At 44.2% G+C, this 19,196-nt stretch overlaps 1 protein-coding gene across 3 annotated transcripts in view; it reads right to left on the bottom strand.

Annotated features, from left to right (window-relative positions):
• Positions 1 to 19,196, bottom strand: part of LOC129862370 (protein tweety homolog 2-like) — a 100,254-nt gene that overhangs the window by 48,500 nt on the left and 32,558 nt on the right. For all 3 annotated transcript variants that reach the window (XM_055933948.1, XM_055933959.1, XM_055933938.1), the window contains exons 2-3: positions 17,713 to 17,882; positions 4,961 to 5,072 (exon numbers count right to left, since the gene is read on the bottom strand). In XM_055933948.1, the coding sequence (XP_055789923.1) occupies positions 4,961 to 5,072; positions 17,713 to 17,882 (282 nt within the window). The remainder of the gene's footprint in view (positions 1 to 4,960; positions 5,073 to 17,712; positions 17,883 to 19,196) is intronic.

Consider the following 19,196-nt stretch of genomic DNA (forward strand, 5'->3'; position numbering starts at 1 on the left):
AAGCCAAAGCAGCCATTATTATCAGAAAGAGGACTAACACCGAAGCAGCACATCAGGATACCCGGCCATTGGTCCTCATCAAAGGTCTTTGTTTGCTGGGTTCACGGATGATTGTGGGGACAAAAAAAAAAAAAACACCAAAAGTACCCACAAGGATAGTGAAAGAAGGAAAATTCTCCCTCATGGTGACATTTCCCACATCCCCATGAGGATAAAGGCTATTTTGAGGTTAGGTTTAGTGTTACAATTAGGGTTTGAATTAGGGAAAGGGGGTAGTGGTTAGGTTCAGGAGTTAGGGCAAATAGGATTTTGAATGAAAATAGGATAGAAGAACAAAACGTGTGTGTGGGTTGTAGAGTGTGTGTGTGGAGTCTGATTGTGGAGACTGTCGTCTGTCTATAAGACACAGTAAGGCCTTTGTACCATCGGAGGACCACAACTATTTAACAGCTCAGATAGGAACTAGGCTATATTGGTTCTACATGCTTTGGGCTCAATCTCCATTAAAAGTGCATCTTAGTCTTGGACTAGGCTTAATCTGTGTCAGGTAAACCGACTGTCTGTTTTCGGGCCCAGCTGTGTAGGTAACAGCTATGACACAGAGTAAGCTACAGAAACACTAATCCATTCCATTACCACAGATGGGGAGTTCATTCCTGCTCTTCAACAGCGAACATAGAAGTCATCTGGAGTCTCTACGTCTGTCTCTCTGACGATGATGATGCACTTCCTGCCTCACTGCTGAGAGAAGTGACAAGGAGGCAGGATAGTGGGTTATATGATGGTGATTTCATAATAAGGTAGCCAGCAGCATACCACCCTGCATACCACTGCTGGCTTGCTTCTGAAGCTAAGCAGGGTTGGTCCTGGTCAGTCCCTGGATGGGAGACCAGATGTTGCTGGAAGTGGTGTTGGAAGGCCAGTAGGAGGCACTCTTTCCTCTGGTCTAAAAAAAAAATATCCCAATGCCCCAGGGCAGTGATTGGGGACACTGCCCTGTGTAGGGTGCCGTCTTTCGGATGGGACGTTAAACGGGTGTCCTGACTCTCTGAGGTCATTAAAGATCCCATGGCACTTATCGTAAGAGTAGGGGTGTTAACCCTGGTGTCCTGGCTAAATTCCCAATCTGGCCCTCAAACCATCATGGTCACCTAATAATCCCCAGTTTACAATTGGCTCATTCATCCCCCTCCTCTCCCCTGTAACTATTCCCCAGGTCGTTGCTGCAAATGAGAACGTGTTCTCAGTCAACTTACCTGGTAAAATAACGGTAAAATAAAATCAAATAAAAATAAAAATAAGCCAGAGGCTACTTTATCAATCCAGCCTCCAGGAGAGTGTGGCATATTGGTCAGAGAGCAGAAGCTTGGTGGTTCCCATGGCTCAATCTATAATGGGTTGAAGCAGGATTTGATTCCTGCATAGGCTACACTGAACACCTTCCTAATATTGAGTTTTATCAAATCAATTCTCTAATTATTATTACGTGATTAAACTAATCATGTAAATGTAATTAACTAGGAAGTCGGGGCACCAAGGAAAATCTTCAGATTATAAAGTTATAATTTTCCGAATATAACTTCAGATATTTTCATATCTGAAGAAATTAGTCTGATCAATCAACTAATTATTATTTACCTCACGTTAGTTTCATTCCACACGTCATAAATTGTTGGTTATCTGCACAAACCCAGCCTTTACTATGAATCATCCATACAACAATTGTCTTAATCATTTATTTACTAACTAACCAACTAAATAATCACAGAAATGCACCAACAAACAGTAGATATGTTACTAACAAATGATAAGGAAGATTCCCTAGTGGGCTAAGCCGATATGACGGCTTGGTGGACAAAGAGAAGTGGGTGTGGACCGAGAGAGAGAAAGACAAAGGATCACTACACACAGTTGATAATTATATTAATTTAAATGCTAATCCTTTGCACATGAACGCTCACTCATTCGGGAATAATTGCAATCAATATATATTTACGCCCAGGTGTGGTCGTGATCTCTGTTGGACTGTCAGTCCGTCTGGTGGAGAATCAGTTCATCCGCATCTCTTTCTGAAGATCAGTCTTTGGTGGTTAGAATGGATACTTCAGAGTTCTCATAGAACAGATGTTTCAGCTGTTGTCGGTAATAGCATACTAAGTTCATATAATTTCTAGCTGCAGACTAGTAATTAGTATCTAAGATTTGCTCTTATTCTGTCGGGATCGATAGTCTCACAGTTTAACCATTTCCAACCGTGTAGCCAATGCTCCACGTGGTATGGTTAGGAATTCAATAACTATTCGCAATCACAGTTCACGCTGTGAGTTTGCTCAGTCTTGGTACTCAAACCTGTGCCACCTCAGCTGACCCCGAGGTATGTGTGGTCTGAAGAGGGTTTCCTCAGGAGGGTTTTTGATTTGTAACAATAGATAAGGCGGTTCTATGAAGCCTGATCACGTCTGTGCTCATGGGGCGGGCCAATGACTTAGTTAAACTTAAGGGAATACAATTCTCACATTAAAGGTTTAACATCATATTACATAATTTCACAAATAGTTTCATCCTTACTCATTCATTTTATACAATAATTAGATGCAAACTTCATAATTGAGAATTGTACACATTGAGATATAGTTGTGTGTGTTTCCTGTCCTTTCTGAGGTCACCAAATGAATGTGTCCACAGACCATTCCCACCTTCTCACAAGCGGACATTTTGTTTCATATTCTCATTTTGGGGATTTAGGAGTTTGCCATGTGAAATCCTTTGTTCTCTCTGTGTCTCTCTTTCTGCATGGCCAGGGGGAGAGAGTCTCCGCCAGGAATTTACAACCTGAGATAACAGAACCTAGGTGTAGGAGAGAGTGGGAAGCCATGATCTATACCCAGAAAGGCCCATGTCATGACACTACCATACCCCGTTCAAAGGCACATAAATATTTTGTCTTGCACATTCACCCTCTGAATGGCACACATACACAATCCATGTATCAATTGTCTCAAGGCTTAGAAATCCTTAATTAACGAGACTCCTCCCCTTAATCTATGCTGATTGAAGTGGATTTAACAAGTGACATCAATAAGGGACCATAGCTTTCACCTGGTCAGTCTTTTTTTGCGGGATTTTACCCCCGTTTTCTCTCCAATTTCATGATACACAATTGCGATCTTGTCTCATCGCTGAAATCTCCAATGGGCTCGGGAGAATCGAAGGTCGAGTCATGCGTCCTCCGAAACACAACCATCCAAAATCACGCTTCTTAACACCTACCTGCTTAACCCGGAAGTGTCGGAGGAAACACCGTTCAACCAAAATCAGCCTGCAGGTGTCCGGTCCAGCACAAGGAGTCGCTAGAGCGCAATGAGTTAAGTAAAGTCCCCCCCGGCCAGACCCTCCCCCAACGTGGACGAGGCTGGGACAATTGTGCGCCGCCCTATGGGATTCCTGGTCACGGCCGGTTGTGACACAGCCTGGGATAGAACCTGGGTCTGTAGTGATGCCTCAAGCACTGTGATGCAGTGCCTTAAACCGCTGTGCCACTAGGGAGGCCCAGAGCAGGTGTTCTTAATGGATAAAAGCATCTGCTCAGGCCTCCAGTGTGACGCAGCGGTCTAAGGCACTCGTGGCAGGCCAGGCGCCTGCAAGCTGACTTCGGTCACCAGTTGGACGGTGTGGACACAGTGGTGTAGATAGCTTCCGGGTTAAGCGAGCAGTGTCAAGAAGCTTTGCAGGGTCGTGTTTCGGGGGGCGCATGTCTCTCCACCTTCGCCAATTGGATATCATGAAATTGGGGAGACAAAGCGTCAGCTCAACCAGAATATTTAATCTAATACAGGATAAAGGAAATCTGGCTATATGTTCAACCATTAAGGTCTGCACATCCCAAGGGACATACAGTACATCCCAACATTTATGAATTTAACATTCACTGCCTATAAAATGGCTGGGTTTAAACAAGGCCAGATCCTTCTTAGCACTGAGAGAAAATAGAACGGAAATCCCACTGCCGAAACTTCCTGTAGAGTCCTGAGCCTTATTATCTGAGTGACTAAAACACCCCGGAGAGAATGGGAAATAAATCTGGATTCTCTCTGTGTCATCATCAGTGCTTCTTAGCACTTAAAGAGGAAACCGAGATAGAAAGTCAGGAAAGGCCTCAGTGTAAAGTAGTGGGCACATGAAGGGAGACAGAAGGAGGATGGTTCTTTGTTCATGGAGAGTTAGACAGTCACCCGGGGGATGGGGGGGGGGGGTGAGAAGAGAGGGCAATTTTCAGCAGTATAATTGTAGAATCTAAAGCTATAAAAAAATCATTTGAGGCATTTTCAAATCAAATCTAAATTGTATTTGTCAGATTCTTTGTAAACAGGTGTAGACTAACAGTGAAATGCTCACTTATGGGCCCTTCCCAACAATGCAGAGAGAAAGAAAACACAAGGAATAAATACACAATGAGTAATGATAACTTGGCTATATACACTGGGTACCAGTACCGAGTCAATGTGCAGGTGTATGAGGCAATTGGGGTAGAGTAGATATGTTTATATATAGGTAGGGATAAAGTCACCAGTCAACAGTCACCAATCAACAGTCATTGTGTCTGATGGACTTGGTCTCCATGCCTAGCAGCTAAAACAAACACAGTGGGACTCATGTGGGTACAAACTACGAGAACAATGTCTGGTTGGATCAGCCTCCCACAGTGTACATTGGAAGCAGCACACAGAGACAGTTTCTTGGATCATGACCTGGCTGTGACTGCAGACATTATAACCGTCACACAGTGGGGTTGGAGGGGGCTGGCTGTGACTGCAGACATTATGACCATCACACCAGGCTGTGAGTGTTGTACAGGGAGTCATCAGCTGTATGGTCATGTAGTGTATGGTAATGTAGTGGTAAGGTAGAGGTAATGGGAAACGTAGAGGTAATATAGTATTGAGTCTGCAGTGCTACCCACCAGGCTGTCGACCCCTCCCAGGGTATGATTGGTGTTGTACAGGGAGTATGTCAGCTGGTACACCCCATCGTTGGTCTCGCTGTTGCCATAGAAACCCACTCCCACCGCAGCGCTGCACAGAGCGAGAGACAGGAAGGCGCAGGTTAGCTTTTGTTTGATAAATGAGTATAGTACAAAGTATAAAACACAGTACCGACGACTGATCCAATGAATTACTGATCTTCCATTAAAGGAGGGTGTATGAATTACTGACTGACTTAAAAAAAAAAAAAAAAAAAAAAAGGTATTTATCCACAATAATAACCTGTTATCTACTACCCTCTCATGACCGTTGGTCGATCGCAGGGTGAGAGTTGAATTACAACCCCTGACCTTTTGTCACTCCCAGGGTGAGAGTTAACTGCAATCTCTGAAATGGCAGCATGAAAGCTTGAGCATCGTTGCACATCCCCACCTTGAGGGCATGGTGCAGGCTGGAAGAATATGTTAGGTTGGTTGATGATTGTGAAAAACTGTGGGAACCGCCATTCTTCTGTTTATTCAGTATAAAAACTTGAAGTAGGCTGCCGTTTTAGAGGCTGTCTTCTTGGCCGCAGTGACAAAAATCGTATGTTTTAAAGCAAATTTCCTGTAATTCTACACATTGTGCCAAGGCTAATGCTATCTCAATGGCTCAAATATTATAACAAAATTAATGGAGGTCCATAACATGACATTCTAGGAATTTTTGATTCTCTAGATACAGTACCAGTCAAAAGTTTGGACACCTATTCATTCAAGTTTTTTTTTTTTTTTTTACTATTTTCTACATTGTAGAATAATATTGAAGACATCAAGCTATGAAACACATAAGGAATCATGCACTAACCAAAAAAAAGTCTTAAATAAATCTATTTTATATTCTTCAAAGTAGCCACCCTTTTCCTTGATGACAGCTTTGCACACTTTTAGCATTCTCTCAACCAGATTCAACTGGAATTATTTTCCAACAATCTTGAAGGAGTTCCCACAAATGCTGAGTACTTGTTGGCTGCTTTTCCTTCACTCTGCAGTCCAACTCAACCCAAAACATCTCAATTGGGCTGAGGTTGGGTGATTGTGGAGGCCAGGTCAACTGATGCAGCACTCAATCACTCTCCTTCTTGGTCAAATAGCCCCTGTACAGCCTGTTGAAAAACAAATGATAGTCCCACTATGCCCAGAACCAGATAGGATGGCGTATCGCTGCAGAATGCTGTGGAAGCCATGCTGGTTAAGTGTGCCTTGAATTGTAAATAAATCACTGACAGTGTCACCAGCAAAGCACCACACCTCCTACTCTAGCCTTCACGGTGGGAACCACACAACTGGAGTCTGCTGGAGGTCATTTTGCAGGGCTCTGGTAGTGCACCTCCTTGCACAAAGGCGGAGGTAGCGGTCCTGCTGCTGGGTTGTTGCCCTCCTACGGCCTCCTCCACGTCTCCTGATGTACTGGCCTGTCTCCTGGTAGCGCCTCCATGCTCTGGACACTACGCTGACAGACACAGCAAACCTTTTTGCCACAGCTCGCATTGATGTGCCATCCTGGATGAACTGCACTACCGGAGCCACTTGTGTGGGTTGTAGACTCCGTCTCATGCTACCACTAGAGTGAGAGCACCGCCAGCATTCAAAAGTGACCAGAACATCAGCCAGGAAGCATAGGAACTGAGAAGTGGTCACCACCTGCAGAATCACTCCTTTATTGGGGGTGTCTAGTTAATTGCCTATAATTTCCACCTTTTGTCTATTACATTTGCACAACAGCATGTGAAATTTATTGTCAATCAGTGTTGCTTCCTAAGTGGACAGTTTGATTTCACAGAAGTGTGATTGACTTGGAGTTACATTGTGTTGTTTAAGTGTTCCCTTTATTTTTTTGAGCAGTGTATTTTTTCTAAAAACTCAACTTCAAAACACTCTCCTGCAACCCGCCTCACCAAATGTGGTGCGGATCTGTTTTTTTCCCCAAAAGTATTATTCACCTCGCATTCGAAATCGACAACAGAATCATGCCAGAAGTTAGCCAGCTCACGTTAGTATTCAGCTAACCACGGCTAGTGGTCATCAGCTATCCTTTAGCTCGGAAAGCTATCGCCAGTTTAGTACAACGCGACTCAGACCAGAGCATACCGGACCTATTTTCTCTCCATATCCCCGGATTTCTACCCCAAGCTCTGGACATTTACACCTGGATCTGGCAGCTAACTAGCTGCTATCCGAGTGACTATTGGCTAACGTCGATTCCGGAGCAAACACCAATTATCCTGGAGCTAGCCAGCTGAAGTTCCATTAGCCACTCCTGGGCTACAATCACCTATCCGGAACTGTTTTACTGCCAATGCGGAGCCCCACCGGGCCTTCACAACTGGAATACCGACATTAACTCCCTCGGGCAGGTATTCAACTGGCCCCTCCATCGCGACGTAACCTGAGCGCCCATCTGCTAACTGCGGCCCGCTAATCGTTAGCTGTCTTGAGCATATCGGCTGCTATCTGAACAGGTCTGTCGAATAATCTTCTTGGGCCACTATAACTATATTGACAATTGGATTGGTTCCCTCTACCACACGGAACCCCACTAATCTACCGACGGAAACGCACGGGGTGGCTAAAAACAGACCATCTTCTGCTAGCTTGCTACCCATGGCTCGGCTAGCTGTCTGAATCACCGTGACCCCAACCAACCTCACTACTTACTGGACCCTTAGGATTACTCGGCTAAGCATGCCTCTCCTTAATGTCAATATGCCTTGTCCATTGCTGTAATGGTTAGTGTTTATTAGCTTATTTCACTTTAGAGCCTCTAGCGCTGCTCATTATACCTTATCCAACCCTTCAGTTACACCACCCACACATGCGATGACATCACCTGGTTTCAATGATGTTTCTAGAGACAATATCTCTTTCATCATCACTCAATGCCTAGGTTTACCTCCACTGTATTCACATCCTACCCATACCTTTGTCTGTACATTATACCTTGAATCTATTTTATCGCCCACAGAAACCTGCTCCTTTTACTCTTTGTTCCGGACGTCCTAGACGTCCAATTCTCATGGCTTTTAGCCGTACCCTTATCCTACTCCTCTGTTCCTCTGGCAATTTAGAGGTGAATCCAGGCCCTGCAGTGCCTAGCTCCACTCCTATTCCCCAGGTGCGCTCTTTTGATTACTTCTATAACCGTAAAAGCCTTGGTTTCATGCATGTTAACATAAGAAGCCTCCTCCCTAAGTTTGTTTTATTCACTGCTTTAGCAGTGAATAAAACAGCCAAAGGGGGCGGAACAGCCAAAGGGGGCGGTGTTGCAATCTACTGCAGAGATAGCCTGCAGAGTTCTGTCCTACTATCCAGATCTGTACCCAAACAATTTGAACTTCTACTTTGAAAAACCCACCTCTCTAAAAACCAAGTCTCTCACTGTTGCCGCCTGCTATAGACCACCCTCTGCCCCCAGCTGTGCTCTGGATACCATATGTGAACTGATTGAAGATAGATGGGGGGGGCAGAGCTCGTGCTGCTAGGTGACCTAAACTGTGACATGCTTAACACCCAGGCCATCCTACAATCTAAGCTTGATGCCCTCAATCTCACAAATTATCAAGGAACCTACCAGGTACCACCCCAAAGCCGTAAACACAGGCACCCTTATAGATATCATCCTAACCAACTTGCCCTCCAAATGCACCTCTGCTGTTTTCAACCAAGATCTCAGCGATCACTGCCCGAATCCGTAATGGGTCAGCAGTTAAACTACCTCCACTCATCACTATCAAATGCTCCCTGAAACACTTCAGCGAGCAGGCCTTTCTAATTGACCTGGCCCGGGTATCCTGGAAGGATATCGACCTCATCCCGTCAGTAAAAGATGCCTGGTTATTTATTTAAATGCCTTCCTCACCATCTTAAATAAGCATGCCCCATTCAAGAAATGTAGAACCAGGAACAGATATAGCCCTTGGTGCTCTCCAGACCTGACTGCCCTTAACCAACACAAAAACATCCTGTGGCGTTCAGCATCGAACAGCCTCCGTGGAATGCAACTTTTTAGGGAAGTTAGAAACCAATGTACACAGGCAGTTAGAGAAGCCAAGGCTAGCTTTTTCAAGCAGAAATTTGCTTCCTGCAACACAAACTCAAGAGTTCTGGGACATAGTAAAGTCCATGGAGAATAAGAGCACCTCCGCCCACTGCACTGAGGATAGGAAACTGTCACCACCAATAAATCCACTATAATTGAGAATTTTAATAAGCATTGTTCTACGGGTGGCCATGCTTTCCACCTGGCCATCCCTACCCCGGTCAACAGCACTGCACCCCCCACAGCAACTCGCCCAAGCCTTCCCCATTTCTCCTTCTCCCAAATCCAGTCAGCTGATGTTCTGAAAGAGCTGCAAAATCTGGACCCCCACAAATCAGCCGGGCTAGACAATCTGGACCCTTTCTTACTAAAATTCTGCCGAAATTGTTGCAACCCCTATTACTACCCTGTTGAACCTCTCATGTCATCTGAGATTTCCAAAGATTGGAAAGCAGCTGCGGTCATCCCCCTCTTCAGTTTTACGAGGGTATGTTTGGCAGCATGAGTGAAGGATGCTGTGTTGCGAAATAGGAAGCCAATTCTAGATTAAACTTTGGATTGGATATGTTTTATGTAAGTCTGGAAGGAGAGTTTACAGTCTAACCATACACCTAGGTATTTGTCCACATATTCTAAGTCAGAATCGTCCATAGTAGTGATGCTGGACGGGCAGGTAGCGATCGGTTGAAGAGCATGCATTTAGTTTTACTTGTATTTAAGAGCAGTTGGAGGCCACGGAAGGAGAGCTTTTGCTCGTCTGGAGGGTTGTTAACAGTGTCAGAAGGGCCAGAAGTATACAGAATGGTGTCATCTGCGTAGAGGTGGTTCAGAGACTCACCAGCAGCAAGAGCAACATTGAGTGAGAGACATGTATTTCAACGAATTGGCGAGGGCACTAGAACAGTCTGCAGCACCCAGCCTCACCCTACTAGAATCTGAATAAAAATGTCTACTGATGACCTGGTGCATCTGTCCCCAACCAAGGAGGGCTGACAGCAGCACCTACATCTTCTGCACAGATTGTCAGACCTGGGCCCTGACAGTAACAAAAATAATGGTGTTCCAAATAAGGTCCACTTGAAAGGACCACAAATACAAACTCCATCTAGACACCCTTGCTCTATAGCACACAAAACTATACATTCTGTACCTTGGCCTAAACATCAGCACCACAGGTAACTTCCACAAAGCTGTGAACGATCTGAGAGACAACGCAAGAAGGGCCTTCAATGCATTCAAACATAACTTAAGACATACCAGTTAGGATCTGGCTAAAAAATACTTGAATCAGTTAAAGAACCCATTGCCCTTTATGGTTGTGAGGTCTGGGGTCCACTCACCAACCAATACCTCACAAAATGGGAAAAACACCAAATTGAGACTGCAGAATTGTTTAGAGCTTGTGAGAGTGGGGTGGAGAGCGGGAGGGTGTGTGGAGAGAGGGGAGACAGAATATGCATCTCACACCATGAATCAAGTATTGATGATGCATTACATCATGTCTGTGGGGCGTCTTTACACACCAAAACATTAGCCCGGTATCAAGAACACACCGTCGGGAATCTGCCTCCTTTAATGTTCCTGTATTTAAACAAGTTCTATGAAGTTAGAAACACAGAGGCTGCATCCCAAATGGCACCTTATTGGATTTATAGTGCACTACTTTGTTTACTGTAAAGAGTGCCATTTAGGACGCACACAGAGAAACCTCAAAACATCCAGGGAAGAAATAAGTACAGTCTAGCAGATTAAAGCAGCCTGAGGAAATAGGTCTATCTTTTGAAGCGCTGCATCTGAAATATCTCTGAATCATTGTCATTAACAGGAGGATGGTAGGGGCCTGGAGAGAGAGAAGAGGGATGGAGGGAGAGAGAGTTAGTTAACTCAGCAAAAAGAGAAATGGGCCTTTTTCAGGACCCTGTCTTTCAAAGATAATTCATAAAAATCCAAATAACTTCACAGATCTTCATTGTAAAGGGTTTAAACACTGTTTCCCATGCTTCAATGAACCAATGAACCATAAACAATTAATGAACATGCACCTGTGGAACGGTCGTTAATACACGAACAGCTTACAGACGTTAGGCAATTAAGGTCACAGTTATGAAAACTTAGGACACTAAAGAGCCCTTTCTACTGACTCTGAAATACACCAAAAGAAAGACGCCCAGGGTCCCTGCGCATCTACGTGAACGTGCCTTAGGCATGCTGCAAGGAGGCATGAGGACTGCAGATGTGGCCAGGGCAATAAATTGCAATGTCCGTACTGTGAGACACCTAAGACAGAGCTACAGGGAGACAGGACAGACAGCTGATCGTCCTCGCAGTGGTAGACCACGTTTAACACCTGCACAGGATCGGTATATCCGAACATCACACCTGCGGGACAGGTACAGGATGGCAACAACTGCTACACCAGGAACCTCCAATCCATCCATCAGTGCTCAGACTGTCCGCAATAGGCTGAGAGAGGCTGGACTGAGGGCTTGTAGGCCTGTTGTAAGGCAGGTCCTCACCAGACATCACCGGCAACAACGTCGCCTATGGGCACAAACCCACTGTCGCTGGACCAGACAGGACTGGCAAAAGTGCTCTTCTCTGACGAGTCGCGGTTGTCTCACCAGGGGTGATGGTCGGATTTGCGTTTATCATCTAAGGAACGAGCGTTACACTGAGGCCTGTGCTCTGTGCTCTGGGGTCCTAAGACAGAGTACCTCCCCTGGGGTCCTAAGACAGAGTACCTCCCCTGGGGTCCTAAGACAGACAACTCCAACACAATGCAGTAAAGTAAATATTGAGTTCTTATCTGACTACACAGCAAATGCATACCAGATCTTACAACGCCTGAAAATGTATTTAACATATCAGCTAACCACATATGAAACAGCCATTCAATGCCTGACTGGACAGTCAATGATGTGGCATGCAACCATTGGTTGATGCGAAGCCTGCACATCGAGTCGGGCAACAACTTGACCATTGAGGCCTACTATCCTCAATGATGGCTACTATACCACAAAACTCAGTTGATGTAGCCAAAATACACCCATAAAAGTCTTATCCAAAAATAATAATTGCCCATAAAAGCTGTTCCAAAAATAATTATTTAAGTTCAGGGAATGAACAAAACAAACTATTTTATAAATCTGTAGGCTGAAAATATATCCCCTGAAATAGAGAGTCAGAACCACATAAAAAGGCTTTTAATCTTTAATCTCTGACAGATGGACATGAATAGGAAAACAATTGTCCAGTTTTGAATCAGCATCCTTCCATGTTGGCAAAGCGGAACTGTAATAGAACCGTCTGGAAGAGCTCATAAAAGTGACATGAGTTAGGACACTATCATTTGTCTCCCTCACAGCCTTCATGCAGGTTACATGGGGTTAATTGGTCAGCGTCTGTGTGCTAATGATGGGAGACAGAACCCAGGACTAGACAGCCAGCTTCTACATGCAACGTCACGGACGACAATAACAGTACACCACAACAGATCAGCAGCTAGCATGCAACAGCATCACAAGGAGAGATGAAAAATAGGGGGGAGAGAGAGTAATGCTCTAATAGCCTATCTCCGAGGTCTAGTTAGCAGTTATGTCATTAACATCAACTGTATGCTACCATCACAATAAAAGCTGAATAAGATAAATACCACTTCCAGTCACAAAATGAATGTGAAAATGTAAAGCTAGTCTGACACAATATGTCAAAGTAATGGGATTAGTATCTACAGTTGAAGTCGGAAGTTAACATACACTTAAATTGGAGTCTGTTAGGACATCTACTTTGTGCATGACACAAGTAATCTGTAAACAATTGTTTAACAGACAGATTATTTAACTGTATCACAACTCGTGGGTCAGAAGTTTACATACGCTAAATTGACTGTGCCTTTAAGCCTTTAAACAGCTTGGAAAATTCCAGAAGATGTCATGGCTTTAGAAGCTTCTGATTAGGCTAATTGACATAATTTGAGTCATTGGAGGTTAATGGCCTACCTTCAAATACAACCTGTGGATGTATTTCAAGGCCTACCTTCAAACTCAGTGCCTCTTTGCTTGACATCATGGGAAAATATAAAGAAATCAGCCAAGACCTCAGACATTTTTTTTTTAGACCTCCACAAGTCTGGTTCATCCTTGAGAGCAATTTCCAAACGCCTGAAGGTACCACGTTCATCTGTACAAACAATAGTAAACAAGTATAAACACCATGGGACCACGCAGCCATCATACCGCTCAGGAAGGAGACGCGTTCTGTCTCCTAGAGATTAATGTACTTTGGTGCGAAAAGTGCAAATCAATCCCAGAACAGCAAAGGATCTTGTGAAGATGCTGCAGGAAACAGGTACAAAAGTATCTATATCCACAGCAAAATAAGTCTTATATCGCCATAACCTGAAAGGCCGCTCAGCAAGGAAGAAGCCACTGCTCAAAAACCGCCATAAAAAAGCCACACTACGGTTTGCAACTGAACATGGAGAAATGTCCCCTGGTCTGATGACACAAAAATAGAACTGTTTGGCCATAATGCCCATTTTTATGTTTGGAGGAAAAAGGGGGTGGCTTGCAAGCCGAAGAACACCATCCCAAACGTGAAGCACAGGGGTGGCAGCGTCATGTTGTGGGAGTGCTTTGCTCCAGGAGGGACTGGTGCACTTCACAAAATAGACGCCATCATGAGGGAGGAAAATGATATGGATGTATTGAAGCAACATCTTAAGACATCAGTCAGGAAGTTAGAGCTTGGTCGCAAATGCATCTTCCAAATGGACAATGACCCAACGCATACTTCCAAAGTTGTGGCAAAATGGCTTAAGGACAACAAAGTCAAGGTATTGAGTGGCCATCACAAAGCCCTGATGTCTGGAATTGTGAAAAACTGAGTTTAAATGTATTTGGCTAAGGTGTATGTAAACTTCAACTGTATCTCTGCCACCACTACAGTTTCAAAAGGGGCTGAGCTGGACCCAAGGAAAGAAAGAATAATAATCCAAAAACACCCCTAAACTAGACTAGCCTATTTCAACAACAGCTAACTAACTAACCAAAAATACAGTGGGTGGTCCGCCCAGTTCTAACTAGTGTATTTAACAAAGTTTATCTACGGGTAGTGTATGCCCATGGGCAACCTGTCTGGTTACCCCCTTTTCCCACCATCAAACGAACACCATAACCAAAAACAATACTCACAGGTGGGGACAAAGTGACATGTATCCTCAACCACACACGAGATCTACAGACATATGGCATTACAGAGAGATTGCTCTAGAGAAAACAACTGACAGGGTTTTTAAACCAAGGGAAAGGGACTGTGATTGGGTAGGAGAAAAGGAGCAGGTGTCTTCTGATTAGCGACTGATTGATGACTGATTAGGGAATGATGATGGTCACCTGTGAGTAGGGGAGAAGGAGAGAAAAGAAACACACAGGATACACACAGAATACTTGTATCCGTAACAGTCTTCTTATGAACAAAACCAAAATATTCAGCCTTTTGGGTAAAAATGATTCCTTTGGGACAACACTGTTGGGACTCAAGAGTTTAAAGGCACTTATCCAACCTTGTGCAGGCCAGGGGTGATGCTTTCATGCACCTCCTAAAATAATTCCACTTCATAAATTGTTAAAACGAGTGGCAGTAGTACAGTTGACCCACTCTCCATTTCAGCCACAGGCTTAAATAATGTAGTCAAACTTAATGAACATTTAAGTGTGTTTTAACTCAGTCTTCTGACTAAAGTACAGTTGATGAGACACAGCTGGATATCTGAGCAGAGAGAAAACACTGAATAAATGTGGCTGACAAGACACTTAATCATGTACAATTAGGGTATAACTAACTGTTAGGGTATAACTGTTCAGCCTTAGGTGGTGTCAGTGTGGTTTAAATATAGTGTAACAATATACCCCTTTGACTCAAGGAGATTCATTATTGTGCCGGTGTCTATGCAACCGCCTACAGCAGTGAACTAAAAGGGTTAAGTAATGGCTCTATTTATTTTACTTTTTTTGGGGAGTAGATCAGATTTAATATTCCAGATTGTGGCTTCCATCAATGCAATTGTCTGCATCATTTCCAATCCCCCCATGTATTTTTTGTATGTGTATACAGTGCCAGTCAAAAGTTGACACACCATGAAATAACACATATGGAATCACGTAGTAACCAAAAAAGTGTTCAACAAATCAAAATATATCTGGATTTGTTTAACACTTTTTTGGTTACTACATGATTCCATATGTGTTATTTATAGTTTTGATGTCTTCACTATTATTCTACAATGTAGAAAATAGTAAAAATAAAGAAAACCCCTGGAATGAGTAGGTGAGTCCAAACTTTTGACTGGTACTGTAGATTAATGAGCCAAATCTGTTTATGGTCCAAGAGCATATTTAAAATGATACATCTTCCTTGCGGACCTGTTTGAACAGATTGCACATTCTGATAAAAATTATTGTTAATTAATATCATCACCCCTTTTGAGTTTCTTGCCCATGGGAATAGTACATTTCCCGAAAACAATAGACATTATATTCCTTCTCTTTTAGCCAGGTAAAGACTGATCGTCTTTTCTTATTATCTGCTGAGCCATTACAATTATAACTAGCTATACTTATTTCACCACTTACCAAAATGAGATACAAAGTTTGATTATACTTACCATAATATATGTTTGTAAACTTACCATTAAGAAGTATCATGATAAATGAGTGTCCATATCTGATATCTGCACTGTTAAGCATACTCAAATCAAATCAAATTGTATAAGTCACATGCGCCGAATACAACAGTAAAATGCTTACTTAGGAGCCCCTAACCAACAATGCAGTTTAAAAAAAATATGAGTAAGAATAAGAAATAAAAGTAACAAGTAATTAAAGAGCAGCAGTAAAATAATAATATCGAGATAATACACAGGGGGGTATGTGTACAGAGTCCATGTGCGGGGGCACCGGTTAGTTGAGGTAATTTGTACATGTAGGTAGAGTTATTAAAGTGACTATGCATAGATGATAACAACAGAGAGTTGCAGCGGTGTAAAAGAGGGGGGCCAATGCATAGTCTGGGTAGCCATTTGATTAGACGTTCAGGAGTCTTATTGCTTGAGGGTAGAAGCTGTTTAGAAGCCTCTTGGACCTAGACTTGGCACTCCGGTACCGCTTGCCGTGCTGTTGCAGAGAGAACAGTCTATGACTAGAGTGGCTGGAGTCTATGACAACTTTTAGGACCTTCCTCTGACACCGCCTGGTATAGAGATCCTGGATGGCAGGAAGCTTGGCCCCAGTGATGTACTGGGCCGTACGCACTACCCTCTGTAGTGCCTTGCGGTCGGAGGCAGAGCAGTCGCCATACCAGGCAGTGAAGCAACCAGTCAGGATGCTCTCGATGGTGCAGCTGTAGAACCTTTTGAGGTTCTGAGGACCCATGCCAAATCTTTCCAGTCTCCTGAGGGGGAATATATTTTGTCATGCCCTCTTCACGACTGTCTTGGTGTGCTTGGACCATGTTAGTTTATTGGTGATGTGGACACCAAGGAACTTGAAGCACTCAACCTGCTACAGCCCCATTGATGAGAATGGGGGCATGCTCGGTCCTCTGTAGCTGCAACTAAGTAAACTTCCAATTATCCTCCAAAATCCCACCAGCTAAAACCTACCCTCATCCCAAGTTGCGTTGTCGTCCCAGTGACTGGTCGACCATCCCTGTACACATGGATCCTAGGGCCTTTAAAAAGGCCATCTTTTTAAAAAAACACATGGCGACACCTACAGTAATGTCTCTGTTGGTAAACAGCGATCCCACTACTGCACTTAACCCTACAACGAGGAGGATGGCAGACGTGTGTGTGTGATGGCTGACGAGAGGGAATGCCAGTGGCCAGCATAACTCAATAAGAGCAGAGCACTGGGTTGAGATGATGACTGTCACAAGATGAAGGACACAAGTTCCCACTCCTCCAAATAGATTCAATTAGGGCACTTTGTGTGGACGACCATCTCGGCTGAATCCCAAATGACACCCTATTCCCTACATAATGCACTACTTTTGACCAGAGCCCTATAAATCCCAGTCAAAAGTAGTGTTCTAAATAGGGAATAGGGTGCCATTTGGGACACCTGACCAGTACAGATCAAATGATGTAACACACAATGCCAAGGGATTCCCCGCAGGCCCTATTGGCTGACAAATTCTATTAGATGATTAATGTCTGTCAAGTTTTACCACAAAGAGAGAGTGAAGTAGTAAAAAAAAAATGCTTTCCTTTGAAGTAAATTTGAGTTTGGCTCCTTTGATCAAAGGGTATTCACTCAGCTAATGTCATTTTAATTACTTTTCTTGATATATAATAACATCAATTAATGATGAGGGGAAGCAAAAGGGGTAAACAGCACAGTTGTGAAGTTTACTTTCATTCAAGAGCTATCTCGAGAAACACCAAGAAGGCAAAAATTAAGGTGACTTCTTTCTTGTCTTTTACTAAACATTTGGAGTGCTGCGGCCGCCTACTGTAATTATGCCTGTGGAGATCAGGACTATGAGCCAGCGTCCTAGTCCCAGAAAGAGACATGAGGACAATGAGCCAGCGCCCTAGTCCCAGAACAGAGAGAGGAGACTGTAAACACACAGTAGGTTAGTAATTGTTCCTCACCAGCTGAGGAGTCCGGCGGTGACGGCAGACCAGGTGACACAGCAGGAGTTGGGGCTCTTGCTCTCCTCCTCGTCTTTCCGACAGCAGCACAGGCAGCTCAGGTAGATGGCCAGGCAGAGCAGGTTCAGGCCCAGCCCTGCAGCCACCATACAGGCCAGGAAGATGAATGACTACAGGGAGAGATGGAGAGAGAGAGCGATGGAGAGAGGGGGATATGGAGAGAGGGGGAGATGGAGAGAGAGTATCAGGTGTATCCATCCTAGAGGGGGAGCTCAATCATTTCCAGACCCAGGGACACATACTAGCCTGTGGTGACCTATATGCCAGAACTGGACAGGAACCCAACATTCTCAGCACAAAGGGGGACAAACGCCTACCTGGAGGTGACAACATTCCCTCCCAAATATGCCCCCCTACACACAACTCCGACAAAACAACAAACAGCTCCTGCAGTTCTGTCGCACACTGGGTCTGTACATTGCATTACATGTAATGGATTACAAAAAAATAATCGGTAACTGTAATCTGTTACGTTACCAGCAAAAATGTTGTAATCAGATTACAGGTAGTTTTGAAAAACTATAATGATTACTTCGTGGATTACTTTTAATTCAGAAAGGATGTTTGCGGAAAATACATCGTTGACACTATTCTGTTTTCTCAATGACATTCAAATCGGCTTATCATGAGATACTCTACCTCAGGCGAGCAAAACCTCAAGACATTTGACGGCTACATGGGTGAGACAGGGGGAGACGGGGCTCATCTGGTGAAATCAATATTCAGCTATAAAACACAAGCTGTCCCCCATTCCCCATGTAGTATGCTATTTTAGACAAGGGGCCTGTAGTGCACTATATGGGGGTACCATTTGTGATGCAGCCATACAGGAAGTGTCCAGATGGGGTCAGGTCAATCAAAACACAACAGGATGGAGGGTTAGGAACCCCATCACCACCATCGCCCCTCTTCTTACCCCGGTATCCTACTGCCCATCCATCCCCGTACAACATGTTTGATGAAATGGTATGTAGAGAGATAATTGGTGTGTGTGTGTGTGTGTGTGTGTGTGTGTGTGTGTGTGTGTGTGTGTGTGTGTGTGTGTGTGTGTGTGTGTGTGTGTGTGTGTGTGTGTGTGTGTGTGTACAGAGGTGTATTCAGACAGGCAGACAGAGATGACCCTGAGTGATATGGAGGGGGAGGGGTAACTATTCTGGTGTGAGAAGTGCTCAAAGGAGGAGGGCGGGAGGGGGTGGGATTGTACAGTGTAATTTAGGTGAGAACATTTATTGAGATGGGGGGTACAGGGGGGGGGGGAGTACAGGGGGGCTGTGGGGTGAGTTGATGGGGGAGGGGTGGGAGACAAATACATAATTGCCAGGACTGAACCAATTTGGCTGGGAGATGGGAGCCGAGAAAGGGGAAACAAGCCCCCCCACCCCCAGCCCCCCTTCAATCGCCATGGCTACGGACAGGTTTGTTGG

Source organism: Salvelinus fontinalis, chromosome 1, assembly GCF_029448725.1.
Source record: "Salvelinus fontinalis isolate EN_2023a chromosome 1, ASM2944872v1, whole genome shotgun sequence".
Lineage (NCBI taxonomy): Eukaryota > Metazoa > Chordata > Actinopteri > Salmoniformes > Salmonidae > Salvelinus > Salvelinus fontinalis.